General features: G+C 37.1%; 1 protein-coding gene across 6 annotated transcripts in view; it reads left to right on the top strand.

Moving 5' to 3' along the window:
* The window catches only part of RNF43 (ring finger protein 43), a 64,862-nt gene that overhangs the window by 3,301 nt on the left and 45,222 nt on the right, over positions 1-16,339 (top strand). The window contains exons 2-3 of one of the 6 annotated variants that reach the window (XM_025439741.3): positions 10,589-10,722; positions 11,967-12,078. The exons of 2 other annotated variants lie outside the window; for them this stretch is intronic. Coding sequence is in view for 1 of the 4 variants with exons in the window: in XM_025439740.3 (XP_025295525.1) it covers positions 1,685-1,690 (6 nt within the window). In the remaining 3 variants the exon portion in view is untranslated. Of the gene's footprint in view, positions 1-1,671; positions 1,691-10,588; positions 10,723-11,851; positions 12,079-16,339 lie in introns of those variants that run through there. 3 more of the 6 variants (XM_025439742.3, XM_025439740.3, XM_049114136.1) reach the window with 3 other exon arrangements.

The following is a 16,339-nucleotide window of genomic DNA, read 5'->3' as shown; positions in this document are numbered from 1 at the left end:
CATGATCCTGGGGTCCTGGAATTGAGTCCCCTGTCTGGCTCCCTGTGGGGAGTCTGCTTCTCCCTCTGCTTATGTCTCTACCTCTCTGTCTCTCTCATGAATAAATAAATAAAATATTTTTTTAAAAAAGGAATACTTACAGATTGAAATTACAAATCATTTTGAATATAATTGGAAAGGAAATTTTCTTCCTGACTTTGTCTAGTTAATATCCTGAAGCATAACGTATGTGCCTCATTTTCATTTTTATCTCTAATTTTACTATAGAACCATATTTTGATATATCTGAGGTCTTTGGGAGCCATACTAAGCCATGTGTCTTATTAATGTCCTGTGGCGGCATGTTCATGGGTTAATTATATGATGCAGGGGATCCCTGGGTGGCTCAGCGGTTTAGCGCCTGCTTTTGGCCCAGGGCATGATCCTGGAGTCCCGGATCAGGTCCCACATCAGGCTTCCTGCGTGGAGCCTGTTTCCCCCTCTGCCCATGTCTCTGCCTCTCTCTCTTTCTGTGTCTCTCATGAATAAATAAATAAAATCTTTAAAAAATCTTAAAAAAAATTATGATACATAAAATAGTGTCTCTTTTATTTTAAATGTGTTGTCTTCTGTTATAAAGCTCTGTGTATTTATAAAGGAAAAGGTGTATAACAGAGACTAGCTGGGATTCTCTCTACCATTCATTATTTTACCAATCTTTATCACATCTTCTCCTATTCTACCTTTCTTCTCATTCTGGTAAATCCTGCTGATTTTTTCTTTTTTTTAGCTGTTAATTTTGAACATATCAGTATACTTTAAATGTTGTTTCTTTACTTAGTGAAGGGGGAATTTCATTGTATCTATTATTTAGCAAGGCCTTACATGCTTTATTAGAGGGTGGTTTTGCATAGTTGGCAATTTTTAGTCTTTCTTCACTTTTTCTGTTCACATAAACCTCTTTTTTAGGTCATTAATAAGTTTGTATACTAGGCTAATATTAATCACTGGATACTATCAATATTGGTCCTGGTTTATTGTCTCTGAGTCAATTTTTAATCCACAATAGTTACTAAGTTTTCCTAATAGCCTCTTTTGAGAGACTTTATTTTAAAAATACAAAAACCTTTTGAATGATATGCATCCGTTCTTCTTTACCTGCCATTTGATTAATTCTTTCAAAGAACTCTAGTGTGTTAGGGACACATGGTTTACACTTGTAGAATCCATGCTGTTTGTTCCTTATCAGATTACACTGCAGCTCAGGTTTACTCAACTGTGGTTAACCAAGCCTCCCATTTAACTGAAGTTTGCATCTCTCAGAGCTGTGCTTTGCTGCACTTCAGCTTGCTTGATAGATAGCTGTACCCTGTGTCACAAATCTGAAGGCAGTCTTCTCTGTTGGCTTTTATGAATTTTAGATAATTTTATGTATCCTCTGCCTATGAATTATTCTAGGTGCCTATTAAGGTTGATTGTCTCTAAAGATGTAGTCAGGCCTTGTTAAATTGGGGGTGCTATGCATTGGGAAATGTAAAGATACAAGAACTGTGATTTAAAAAAACAGTACCCTTGTTGTGGTTTCTGGAATTCCCAGAGAGTTTCAGAAAACCTGACATTTCTTTATATTTTGTTCAATTAATCCCTGTCAGGGAAACTTTCCAGATCTCCTAATTCCTTGTCTGTGTCTGATAAAAAGGACTAAATGATGGTGAGTATAACTTTTTACTGTTTTTATTTTTCATTTGAATATATATATATTTTTTCCTGGTTTATACCACTGTAGATGGAAAATGTGGTAGATCTTATGCATTGTCTAACTGTCCAGTTTTCTGGTTTATTTACTCTTGTCAAGATTTGTTTCTATATTTCTAGTAACATGGTTGCTACCACTTCTATAAATGATTATAGTCCTATTTTCTTTTTCGATTCTTACTCCTTACTTATAAATGTCACACAGAGGGACAACTCAAAATCGATCTTTTTCCTCGAAGCAAAAGAGCGAGATTCCTATTAGCATAGCATGAGAGGTCAACGTTCTTTGATTGTCATACTCTTCCTGCTCAGCGGGTTGTCCTGGATTTTCTTAGACTCAAGGATAAAGTTATGATCAAGATTAGAATGTACTGTCCTGAGGCTTCAGACTTACAGTGGGAACTGTGGTGGTTAGCTTTTGGCCACAAGCAGCGAACACCTCCTGGACAAATTCCCCCTTGTGCATTGTCTCTGCTTGCCCCTTAATTTACCTTTTAGTCAACATGTAGCTATCCTATCTTTGCATTTTTGCTTTATTTGTAGTCAGAACCTGAAATGAATAATTTGAGGAGGGAGAGAAATCTTTATGATTAAGGCTCTGGCCAAAGCCAGAGAGACAATGCTTTAGGTAACTATAGTTGACAAAATGACTACACTGTGACTCAAGGGACATGACTTTTAGCTCTGACTCTGTCACTAAGTAGTTGGGTGTTTTGGGACAAAATGGTTTTTACCTTTCTAGGCTATAGATTCCCCATCTGTAAAAATGAGAGACTCAAATATAATAGTGCATTGCAAACTTGTGGTAGTCATTTTACATGTATTATTAGCTCATTGCATCCTCATAATAACTTCGTGAGAGAAGTACAAAACTTTTATTCTTCACATTTGACAGATAAGGAAACTGAGACTCAAAGTGTTATTATCTGCCAAGGTCATGTGGCTAGTAGGTGGCATACTTGGGAGCGTGAACCCCAGAGCCCAAGGTTTTTCAGCTCTAAAATTCTGGGCATCAAAGAATGCTACAAATGAACAGAATACCAGTGTGGGCTATATATATAAATGATTCATTTATTTCCAGACTAGAAAGGAATGAAAATGATGAGTACTGGTTTCTGAGGTTGACCCAGAATACCCAATATCCTGCTAATTTCTAATAATCTCTGTTCCTTCCCTTTCTCTCATTTGTGTTTCATTTGCAAAGATATTTGTAAATCAGATTGTTTATTTAATCAGTATCTACCTTTTCATGTAACAGCTTTCATTAGCTTTCTCTTCATTTTATAACAGACCATGGTAAACCATCTAATACAGGAACCTGGCATCATAAATTTTAAAATAGCATATGCACTGAGTGCACAAGTTGGAGCCCCTTGGAAGTAGAGATTTCAAAGTTTTGGGATTTTGTTTTGAGACCAGCCTTTAAAAGAAGAGTAAATATTCAAGGCACAGTCAACTCTCAGTTATTTATATTAATGGAGGTACAGAAAAACCAATTAATTTATAATTGACTTTGGAACAGAGTCAGAAGTACACCCATCAGATACAGTTCCGCTGTGTGCACTACTAACAATCTTAGATACTTGCCTTCTACGGTCCTAGCTCAGAGCCTCTCTTGATTTGGCTTTGTTGTTAGAAGCCTGGCACCCAGAGGAGAGAAGAAAGCTACAGAATATTTTTAATGATAATTTTTCAAGTTAAGGTATCTCTTTTATAAGCACCCATAAAGCAGATTTGTATACATAATAGTTCTTTATTTCATGTGGAAATCCAGCAAATATTTTGTAAATTCAAATTCATAAGTCTCTGTGGTTAATAGGAATCAATAAATGAGCTGTACCTTTGGCTATTACACCTATCAGGCTATTTAGTGTTTAGCTGATTCTGGGGGTAGACATTTCCTTGTTTTTTGCAGTAAAGTGTTTGCATGTGTGCTGTAATTTTTTTCTTTATGTAAAAATTGGCCATAGTTTACTTAAAAAAAAAAAGATTATTTATTTATTTGAGAGAGAGTGTGGGGTAGGTAGAGTGGGAAAGGGAGAGTCCTAAGCAGACTCTGTGCTCAGCATGGAGCCTGATGTGGGGCTCTACGCAGGGCTTAATCTCACAACCCTGAGATTGTGAGCTGAGCTGAAACCAAGAGTGAGATGCTTAACCAAGTGTACCACGCAGGCACCCCAGCCATAGTTTACTTTTTATATAGTATTAAAGACGTTTCTGGGGCTCTTGGTTTTTGTTGTTTTTGTTGTTTTTTAAGTAGCTCCATGCTAGGAGCCCAACACAGGGCTTGAACTCAACAACTCTGAGATCAAGACCTGGGCAGATATCAAGAGTCAGATGCTTAACTGACTGAGCCACCCAAGCACCCCTGTTTTTGTTTTTGTTTTTAATAGATGGGCTTTTGCATTTTACTCACTGGAAAGTGTTGGAACTTTTTTGTGCCCTTTTTTTTCTCTTATTTCCTTCAAATTGCTAAGTACAGTTGAGGAAAAAAGTGTTATAAATGAACACTATACTATTATAAATGTCCTGTTAGGAACCAGAATTGGTAGTGCAGGGAGGGTATTGTTAGAGAAGAGTGTGGTAATGATGTTCCATTGATTTTCTATGTTTTCTTCCAAGAAGTTTAAAATGATTTACAAATACCTGCAAGCCAAATAGGAACAAGTGATATTTACTCCATTTTACAGAAAAGGAAACATAATGGGAGAGAGAAAGCAAATAAATTATCCAAGAACAAAGCTGCACAGGGATAGACCCAGTCTTCTTTGCAGGAGATAGATGAATAGTCCAATTTTTAAGGTATCCAAGGATGTGGGTTTCTCTGGGATCAGTTCTCTGGAATGGGAATTCTAAAAAGCTAAAATATTGTCAAAGTCTGAGATATCTACTCTATTTGGGCCTATGCTGTTCAGTGTGATAACTCAGTCAAAAAACTATGGGTGAAACGGTTTGCCAACTTTATGTCTCAAAAAAAAACAATGAGCCCATGCTCTGATCTGCATTCATTGTTTTTTTCAGCATTGCTGAAGTCTAGGAAGGCCTCATTCCTCCTGAGCTCATATTCTTCCCTGCTTTGTTTTTCTTTATAAGCTTTGGCCATGTGACATACTATAATATTTTACTTTTGTACTTGTCTCTGTCCCCTCATTGGAATATGAGTTCTATGGAAGTAGGGACTTTTGTCTCCTTAGTTCAGAGCTGTATTCTTGGAAAGTAGTGCCTTAATATACTTAGTGCCTTAGACATAATAGTTACTCAATAATTATTTATTGAATAAATATAAGGAACAAGATGGTGGTGCTGAGTAACTCTAGTAGCTGGGAGATAACTTTAGGATGAAGCAGACTTATTTATGTCATCACATTTCTAAGTATACTACGAGGCCAATTATTTTGAGTGCTTTGGGTTTGATATAACACGCTTTATTCCTTTACTCCTCTGACTTACAGACAGCTTAGTATCTCCTTGATTGCTGCTTCCAAATTGTAAACATAGCTATAATCAATATGTTTGAGGTGCTCCTTTCCACAGTGTTTTTACACAGCATTTATTTGGTTTAATAGACCAACTTCTGCTTTTTAGGAAATTCTAATTTTTTATTTTTTAATTTTTTTTCGATTTTTAAAATTTGTTTATTCATGAGAGACACAGGTAGAGGGAGAAGCAGGCTCCCTGCAGGGAGCCTGATGCAGGACTCGATCCCAGGACTCCAGATCATGACCTGAGCTGAAGGCAGTGGAACAACCACTGAGCCACCCAGGTGTCCCAGAAATTCTAATTTTCTAAGAAATATTTATTGGGGTGCTGACTTTAAATCTGTAATTATAAAATATTGGCATATATCCAAAGGATTTCACTTTCTTGGTCGTAAGCTTTTGGCTCCCAATTCTGGTTTTGAGATACCCTAACACAGTGATTTTTAATCCTTTTTTGGTGTCACAGACACCTTTGAGGATTTGAGAAAAGTTGCTGACCACATGTACTTAACATATAATTTTTCATAAAACCTCAGTGAATTGAAAGATATAGGGATCTAAGGATTCCAGATCAATGACTGTTATTCTAGACTAATCCCAATTATTTAAATAATACCAAATTCGCAAAACCGATTTACCCTCAGTTTACTTAATTTAAAAAGTATTTGTATAGGGGTACCTTGATGGCTCAGTCAGTTGGGTGGCCAACTCTTGATTTGATTTTAGATCATGGTCTTGGAGTTGTGGGACTGGGCCCCTGTCAGGCTCTGTGCTCAGCATAGAGTCTGCTTGTCCCTCTCCCTGCCCCTCCCCCCCATTTTCACATGCTCGCTCTCTCTCTAAAATAAACAAAATTTTAAAGCAAAAGTGAATATATTACTTGAAGTCAAACAGACAACTATATTATGATATAGTTATAAGATGGATGGCCTGACCTAAGATGACCTCAGATGTAAAAATTGATATGACAAGGATCTACTTATGTTTTCTTAGTAGAGGAATTGTGCTTTCCAAATGTTTGTGGGTATATGTGTCTGTTTGATTACTAAATTCAAAAAACATAGGCTATAAAACTAACTTTAGTTACTTTCTATTTTTTTGGTTTCAATCCTTTGAGCTCTGTTGCTTTCCCTGGGATAGAATTCCTTGGGCACTTAAATTTCTGTTTGCTATAATGGAAAACTTTTTATCTTTTTAAAAAAGTTTATTGTTGCTTGCTCATTTATTTTTAAAAATAGCAGATAAGCTACTTTACCTACTCTAATTTTTATCTGGGTTCTAAACATTATAGTTCATGAATATATTTTGTTTTGTTTTGTTTGATACTTTTAATATATTAGAATTTGTGTTTAATATGCAAATTTGGAAACACCAAAATAAAGTGATTTAAGTTAGAGAGTTTTTTTGAGAATTATAAACACAGTCTCACATTTTTCTTGGAGATAGGAAATTAGATTATTTAGAAATTCTGGTCTCTGGAATCTGAGGCAGTAGTAATTGTTTAAGACGGCAATGTAATTATTTTCAAGACCACCATTCATTTTTTAAAAGTTTAGGATACTTCTGTTATGATGGAAAGCAGCCATAATACAACTGTAATTTAGGTAGCATATTTAGTTATCATGTGCCTACCAATTTTATGCATGCTTATATATCAAAAGGGTACTATTATGTATATATAATATATGATAATTGGGAAATACTATTGCTGTTGTTATTTCTGTAGAATAATCTGGATGAGACTGCAGGCTTTGTGTTTTATGCCTATTGATCTTGTTATTTCCTAAAAACAGATTATGGATTCCCATTCTTTTTTCTGTAAACCATTTTGTACAGTCTTGTTAATTACCCACTCAAAAAAGAGAGAGAGAGAGAGAGAGAGAGAGAAAAGGAAAAAAGAAATCTTTTATGTGATTCAGGTTTCAGGTTCTTTCATTTTTGTATCTTCTGCTTAGAACCATATTGGTATCTGACTTTACAATTCTGTGGCCAAGTTTTTATAAAACTTTGTGGAGGACTTTATTGGTCTTATACTAGAATTAAATCCTATTCAGTTTTCCTTACCTAGGGTAAAATACAGGGCAGGCTATTCCATTTGTAAAACATAATCATCAAATTTTAAACTAGAAAAAACACCTAATCCAATCATTTCATTTTACAGATGAAGAAATAGGGAGATTAGTAGTTTGCCAAAGAGCTGCCAATCTATTGCCTTATCTTACTAGCCAGCATTTTTACCAAGCCTTATTTATTTATTTTAAACTTTTTTGGGGGGTCATTGCAGGGCGATTAAAAGCAGATATTGGCAGAGACTTTCCCCTGAGCATTCCATTAAGAAGATATTATTATAGACTGCCATAGGTTCTCTTTCCTCTTTGATCCTAGTCAACCAGAAGGCATACTTTATAATAAGTGAACAAATACCTTACCACAACTTAGCATTATTTTACATGATGGGTATGTCATTTATTCTGCTGTAGAATCACTGTACACCAGATGGCCTGACGACCTGTATTGTTTCCTCAAAGCAGTAGAGAATTTTTATGAAATCTGGCCAAGAACCTTACTGAGACTGGGGACTGCACTAGATTATCTCAATGTCTTATAAGATGGACCTCCTACACTGTGGCAGTCCTGTAGGAATATAAAGAACAGCACCCTACCCTAATCCTACTGAGGAAAACAACAGAAGACAGTATAAGATAAATGCCAAGGAGAAATGCAGGCATGGATGCTTTAGAATACCAATTTTTATTCTCTTGGGAGTCTTTCAAATGACTGTGGTAGTTCTGTTTCACAGTCCTCTAGGACTGAAGAAAAAACAAACAAAAAACATAAGATTTTAACCCAGGCACCTTCAAGTAGCTTAAAGCTGGAGGACAACTATAAGCCAAACAGTCATACCTTCTAATTTCCACTGTTATCAGTTAAATATAGGTTATAATATTGCCTATATAAATATTCCTGTATGTATAATATTCATCTGTAGTGTTTTCCTTAGAATTTCAAATAAACATTATGGTTTTCTTCTCAAATTACAAACTTTCTAAAATGTACGAGAAATTCCTGTTTAGTTGTGGTAAAATTAAAAGAAAATTTAACTTTAAACAGAATTCAACATATTAGTCGTTCTGTTTGAATTGAGAATCTCACTAGCTCAGTTTTAGTTTACAGACTGTATAAAAGAAGAAATAAATACTATGTAGAAGGAGAATAGTATTTGAAGATAACCTCTGTTTAGCAAAATTTATTTCTAATACTGAGGTTTTAAAAAATGTTTGTGGTCACCAGTATCTGTTATTTCAATTCTTTAAATTGTGTTGTGACTTTAATATGAGGCATATAAACACTAAATCTAGAAGAATGTATGTGTCTGCTATGACAACAACAGCTCTGAAGTTAGTAAACTGTATGGTTTTTCGCATCATGTATTTTATCACCATTAGAGATTATGTAGAATTTAGTTATCTCTTGTGGATATATGAAAAGTCCATAGGTGACTTATGACCATTTAAAAAGTAAGTCACGGGCAGCCTGGGTGGCTCACCGGTTTAGCGCTGCCTTCAGCCCAGGGTGTGATCCTGGAGACCTGGGATCGAGCCCACATCAGGCTCCCTGCATGGAGTCTGCTTCTCCCTCTGCCTGTGTCTCTGCCTTTTTTTCTTTCTCTCTCTCTGTGTCTCTCATGAATAAATAAATACAATCTTTAAAAAAAATAAAAATAAAAAGCAAGTCACATAACCTATTATCTGTTGGGGTATGGTTGATAAGGTAACCAAATAATCTTTAAGATCCTTTCTAACTCTAAACATTGGGAGTTTATGTTTACCCTAGAAATAGACTTATTATATTAGGGGGACATGTAACTTGCTTATTTATTTCTTTCCCCTGAGATAAAATTTATTTGGTGGGTGGTACAAAAAATCTGACTAAATTCCTTAAAGCCACACAATAAGTTGGCAGCAAAATGAAGCATCAGACTCAGGTGCACTCCCAGTCCTCTGGTCCTATCGTTATGGTTCATGAATATATATATATATATTTTTTTTTTAATTTTTATTTATTTATAATAGTCACAGAGAGAGAGAGAGGCAGAGACACAGTCAGAGGGAGAAGCAGGCTCCATGCACCGGGAGCCCGATGTGGGATTCGATCCCGGGTCTCCAGGATCGCGCCCTGGGCCAAAGGCAGGCGCCAAACCACTGCGCCACCCAGGGATCCCTCATGAATATATTTTGTTCACAAAATAAACTCATGCAAAAATGAGTTTTCCTCTGTAGATTTATATTTTAAAATATCTGTAGTGAATTGGGGACCCTTATTCTAAATTCTTCATCAAAGGATCACAGTGACCAAACCACACTGATTTCAATCGTGAGCCTCCATCTAAGTGAATCTGAACCTTTGAAAAGGCTTGGAAAAGCCACTGATAACCTAGAGCCAATCGGGGCCATAGTAGTAAAAGGATGATGTGTCTGATTCTAAAATACTTTGTGAAGTTGAATTATCAGGGATAAGCTGAATAATTATACTTTAGGATTTCAGAGCAACTGATAGGTGTTTGTGTATGGGGCTGGGTTATAGAGCTCTAGTCTGTAAGCATCTGGAGGCATCTGGGAAGAGTGGAAATGGGGCCATCTGATTAATAACTATGCCTTGTTATTTAAACCGTGACTTTCTGCATTGAATATCCCCCAGAGCTGGAAAACTTCCGCTGGCAAAAAAAAAAGGGAGGGGGGGCTGCCATGCTGTTGCTGAGGGCCATACAGTAGACACAAAAGCTCCTTCTTACAGGCCTGCAGCAGAGGCAGCCTGTACAGGCAGGCCCCATCCTCTCAAAGACTGGGAATCTGATTCTTTCCCCAGGGGGTTTCCAACTAGTTTGCACTTCAGAAAAATCTTTTCTTTCTCCTGCTGTTCACGCCCTGCAAAGAATTTTCTTCCAACCAAAGAAATTGTTCTATAATCAAAGATCCTTGTCCTTGGTTGTTGGACATCAAAGAAAGTTTGGAGGAGACTGGGGGATTATGTGAGTGCCTAGAATTTATTCTGAATGCAAACTTGCAACATTAGCAAGTCCCCCAAAGAATATACTTATCTCAGAGAGAGCCTAATATAACTGAGTGTATACTCCTCCTTGATTGGTTGTACTCCAGTAAGATACAAATGAAATGAATAGCTCTATCTGGACTTAATTCCTGTATGTTTGGTTCTTGAGGTTCTTACTGGAATTTACCGTTACTCTACCTGCCCTTTTAAAACCTGGTATTGGGAAACATGAAGATCTATTGGTAAACTTGAAATGATAAAAAAAAAAAAAAAATCTTTTTTAACCTTCAGTATTTCAACTTTTGGGAATTTGGGGTTTCTCCCAGGGTCGTTGATGATATCACCAATGTCAGGAGCCACATTCCCTGCATTCCCTGCTGTCTCTGAGGTGTTGATGATGTCATTTCTCTCACAAAGGAAAACCTCAGCACCCTGAGGGCCTGAACTCAGGTCTTGGCAGGTAAATGAAGGAGGAACTTACTTCTGGATTTAAACTGTTTGATTGACTCAGGCATAAAGACGCACAACCATGTTATGTACTAGCTTCACAGCCTCATCTCTGGAACCTGAATAGATCATTTATTGTTTAGGGAGAATTAACATTGTAACTTCAAGAAATTATTTTCTGGATCAGAACAATGATTAATTTAATATTTTGGTTCTTGCAGTCAGGACATTTAAAGGCTGTTGTTCTAAGAGATTATGCTCCTTTTTAAATATCTTCTGAATCCATGAATTTTTCCAGGCTTTTCTGGAATCCATTTATAGATTATCTGACTTTGCTTCCTAGAGTAGATTAACAACAACAAAAACAAGAATTAGAAAAAATAAAGTGACAGGACAGATTTAGGCAGAGTTGTATCCTGGGCAAAGTACATTCTTGTTATTTTAATCTTGGCTCTGTGGTTATGAACAGAAGAGAGTATTTGGTCTAGGAGACTTCCAATCTCTTCTGTCCCTTCATTGCAACCACAAAGTAGTGGTTGGAAATAGAATTCCAGGAACACCAAAAATGCTCACAGTTTCCAATAGTGGCAGCTCTAGTCCCGCCACAAGGATTCTTTGAGCACTCTTCCTCAGAGCCTTCTTATGTCTTTGTGGTTAGGAACCTACATCGTCAATCACAAAGGCTTGTCCTGAAGACAAACCTGGTAAAAATGTCAATTGTCTTTCTTTGACACGAAAAACAATCCTTTATATTTTTACTCTGTTCTAAACTAATATGCTCTAGGTTTTTAGAGAAAGACAGTGTATCATCCACTTCATTCTCACAAAATTTTAAGTGCATTAGTTTGTACTAGGAAGGTAAGTCAGGATGTATGGGATAGGCAAGATTTGCCAGAGGTTTTTATTCCACTCAGCAGTGTTAAACTAACTTGCCCGTGTTACTCCTGTGTAGGTATTCAATTACAGTTTGGGTTGTTGTTTTTTTTTTTACACTAAGAATGTATGGGTAAAATTCACTGAAATTTAAGAATCCCTTTTTAAACGTTTGTAAGGGGGAATAGGGAATTGAACTGTAAAGGGAAGAGCTGAACCTGCAACCTTTCATTACTGTAATCTTATTTCTCCTGAGTTGATGTGTACTTGAACCAAATTAATAACATTATATGAAATGCCCTAGTTTTTCCACCAATGTCAGTCTTAAAAGTATGGAACAGGATTTGGCATTTTGTTTCCATTTTTATTGTTTTGTTTTCTAAGGGGAAGTTTGAATTGGAGCCTGTCTGGCAGGATTCCATACTTCTACCAAACCACCTGTCCTGGCAGAGACAATGGAATCAAAAGTCAAGTTCTTTATGACTGCACCTGCCTTGTAAGTGCTGCCAGAAGATCTGATTTTCTCCTGTAGCCAAACTCTACCCAGAAATTATAGTATTTGGCACCTAAACAGTAGGTGCATACACCCAAAAACATGGATGTCCTAATTTCAGGAGGACTCATACTAGTTCTCTGTTGACTTCTGAGATAGTCTTTTACATCATATTCAATGATTATTTTACTATTTATCAAATGGAAGCAATGTAACTTTCTGGTTCACTGGTTTCGAGATTTTTGTCAGGATCTACCAATGATGATGGATCAGTTTGGTAATTTATTATTTAGAAATTGCCTTCTGCAATTATGCCTCTGCTAAGGATGAAGGAGAATATGATCTACTTAAAAGAGATCAGGAACATTATGTCCAAAGTCAGAACACCATGTAGTTTTCTAGGAGAAGCTAACCATTTGTCCTTGCTTCTTTTTCCATTTCCAGAAATGTAAGTTACCCTATGGGTCACCAGTTGAATGCTGTCTTGATGAGGCAATTGTTTTGGAGGCCAACTAACTTCCTGGATTAGGACATTTTCCTTTTGAATTATCAGAGTGTATCTTGGGTTCCCTTAAGGTAGTTACTTCACTGTGCTCTAACTTTATGTGTAACTGGAGGCCTTCTGGCCTAAGAACATAATTTCTGCCACCAATCAGATGAATGAAAATAATATGCCCACTGGGGCATCTGGGTGGCTCAGTGGTTGAGCATCTTGCCTTTGGCTCAGGGCATGATAGAGTCCCACATTAGGCTCCCTGCGAGGAGCCTGCTTCTCCCTCTGCCTGTGTCTCTGCCTTTCTCTGTCTCTCATGAATAAATAAATAAAATCTTAAAAAAAAAAGGAATATGCCCACAAAATAGTGCTTTTTGCACAGTATTCAAATATAATGATATAGTAATAAGACATAAAGGGTGCTCTAAAATGAGTGACAAAAAAAATAAAATAAAATAAAATGAGTGACAACATCCTACAGTGAACAGAGCTATCAGTAGACTCGTGTTTTGTTATGGTTTTTGTAAATATATATTTATTTATTTTAGGGAGGGCACAGAATGGGGTGCAGAGGGGGAGAGGGAGAGAGAAACTTAAGGAGGCTCCACACTGAGTGTGGAGCCCAATGTAGCTCCCAGTGTGGGCCTAGTGTGGGGCTCGATCTCATGACCCTGAGATTACCACCTGAGCTGAAAACCAAGAGTCCAGCTTGACCAACTAAGCCATCCAGGTACCCTAGTAGTCTTGTGTTTTAATCTCAGCTCTAATCCTTAAGGAAAATTGCTTAAGTTCTTTGAGTCTCTGTCCTCATGAATAAAATAGGGATAATACATGCCTGGGTGGCTCAGTTAAGTGTCCAACTCTTGGTTTCTGCTCAGGTCAAGATCTCAGGGTCTTGAGATTGACCATACTCAGTGTGGAGCTTACTTCTCTCCTTTTCTCTTTCCCTCCACACTCAGTGTGGAGCTTACTTGTGTCCTTTTCTTTTTCCTTCTCCTTCTGTCCCTCCCCCTACTCACACTTGCTCTCTCTCAAATAAATAAATAAATATTTTTAAAAATATTTTTTTAAATTTTTACTTATTTATGATAGTCACAGAAAGAGAAAGAGAGGCAGAGACACAGGCAGAGAGAAGCAGGCTCCATGCACCGGGAGCCCGATGTGGGAATCGATCCTGGGTCTCCAGGATCGCGCCCTAGGCCAAAGGCAGGCGCCAAACCGCTGCGCCACCCAGGGATCCCTGAACTGGACACTCTTAAGGCTCACCCTTCACTCCAGATACAAATAAATAAATATTAAAAAAATAAAAGTACTTAAAATTAAATAAGGATAATAGTAATTGTCTTCCAACCTGAAATGAAATGAGAATTGTCTTTGAAAATTGCAAATGTAAGGTATTAATAGTAATTGGACTTAAACTCTTTCTCATTCACCTAATTACTGTTAAGAAATATTATTAAGCGTTATTGATTTAAGTTCAGTTAGCCTATTTGAATTCAATTTGGCATTATCCTAAAATAACTAAGAATAAGACTATTTCTATTTTTTTATTTCTATTTTTTATGTAGCTAAAAATATAATGCTTTAGATTCAAACATTTGTGGGCCTAAAGGCTGATGAAATGTTACCATGATATAGTAACAGGTAGCCTTCATGGCTTAGAGAATGACTAATGGCATATGGGTCCTAGGTTAGGAACTTAAGTTCTATTGCTGCCCTGCTTCTGCCATGGTGAATCACTTGCCTGTCCTGGACCTTTGTACATGTAGCTGTTCTATATTGTTGAGCTTCCTTCTAGGATCAATGAGGTGATTACTGACACAACACAGAACAGCTACTTTCTAAGTTTTTACTTCTCAGATTAGAGGGATCCTAGAAGCATATTACATATCACTCTTACATTTTCCCTTTTTGAAATTTTTGAGTATTCTTTTAATTGCTGCTGCCCTGAAACATTTGCTCAGAATGCTGAAGCTCTTAGCTTCCTGTGTAGCTTTGCAGCTGTATTCTAAGGGACAGAAGGAGAGGCATTCAGGACTGTGAAGGGAACTAATTTACCCAGTTCATTATGCTTGTACTGTTCTGGTCTCAACATGTTGTTCTTTGAAGCTCAGCAGATAAGTTTCTGTAGGCTGCTTGGAAATTACCCCACAGGTCCACAAGACTCCCAGTTACCTATCTGAGAAGTATTAGATCAAAATGAGAATAAGCAGTTTCAGTTATAGCACCTATCCAATATTTGTGGCCCAGAAATAATTTTTAGGTAAAGATTACCTTTGAGGCATCTCAGAGACTCGTATTCTGCAGTTTGGAAAATCTGTATTTCATACTGTAACTTCACCAATTTGAAGTCTCTCCCCAAAACAGTAAATAATGGGATAAAGGTAATTATGGGTTTTCTCATCTTTCCTACTTATCTGTTCCTTGTTGTGATTAAACACACGTAGTTTATAACTCTCTTAGAAAAAAACTGAATTACCATTTTTACCCTTTCAACATTTGCATGGTCTTATAATCCATTTCAACCACAGTGTGACATAGTAGGAGTCAGGAGACAAGTATGTATGGGGAAGATGGAGGGGGCAAATGTTTTTCCTTGTATTGGTTTTGGGAAGCATCCTTCTTCTCTAAAGGTACTTCTTGGGGAAATCTGTTTTCTTCCCAAGGCCTAATGAAGATTAGTGAGAGATGTCTGCAAAGTATTTGAAGTTCTTTGAAATAAAGGCATGGATAAACACTCAATATCATTGTCACTATCATTAAAAAGGAAAGCCCAGCATGTGATGTTTTGGGTCACTTCCAGCGGCCTTTTTTATGTTCAGGATTTCTTTTTTGACCTTTACCTCTTGATATCTTTATACGTTTATTGACACTGTGGACAAAGTCTTGAGATCCTAAGTAATAGGGTGTTAAGAATGAATGACTGCTAATCTCCATTACTATGGGGGGTATGTCTGAAAATGTGTTTAAATAGTTTAGGGGCGCCTGTGTGGCTCAGTTGGTTAAATGTCTGCCTTTCCCTGGGGTCATGATTTCAGGGCTCTGGTCTGGAGCCCAGCATTGGGCTTCCGGCTTGGTGGAGAGTCTGCTTCTCCCTCTGCCCCTCCCCCCTCCTCCTGCTCATGCTCTCTCTCGCAGGCGCGCTCTCTCTCTCAAATAAATAAATAAAAATCTTTTAAAAATAAAGTGAATAGTTCAGGTTTCTGTCTTTGGATACCGTTGTTCAAGTTTGGTAATCTTGGTGGCAAACTTTTTTTTTTTTTTTAAAGACTTTATTTATTCATGAGACAGAGACAGAGAGAGAGAGAGAGAGAGAGAGAGAGAGAGGCAGAGAACAGGCAGAGGGAGAAGCAGGCTCCATGCAGGAAGCCTGAAGCGGACTTGATCCTGGGACTCCAGGATCACACCCAGAGCCAAAGGCAGATGCCTAACTGCTGAGCCACCCAGGCGCCCCTAAACAAACTTAATTTAATATCTGATCATTTGAATTTTTATTTTCAACTCTGTAGCTTCCAATAGAACTAGAGTTTCATACGAAAATTTTTACCAACTAGAATAAATACCAAATAAACTGGGATATCCATCTGTATTGTGTTTATGAATTAGAGGTAAATTAAAAGGAAGAAGCAGATATAAAGGATCTAAAAAACAAATAATATAAGAACTTCCTAGGGGCACCGTAATAAGTTCAGCCAACCTCCTATGCTTCAGAATGTAAATTATTTCATGCTAAAAATGATCATAATGATATCTTTATAGTGTTGGAAGATA

The sequence above is a fragment of the Canis lupus genome, chromosome 9 (genome assembly GCF_003254725.2).
Source record: "Canis lupus dingo isolate Sandy chromosome 9, ASM325472v2, whole genome shotgun sequence".
Lineage (NCBI taxonomy): Eukaryota > Metazoa > Chordata > Mammalia > Carnivora > Canidae > Canis > Canis lupus.
Note: the sequence above shows the minus strand (reverse complement) of the source record. Positions and strands in the feature narration are given on the sequence as shown.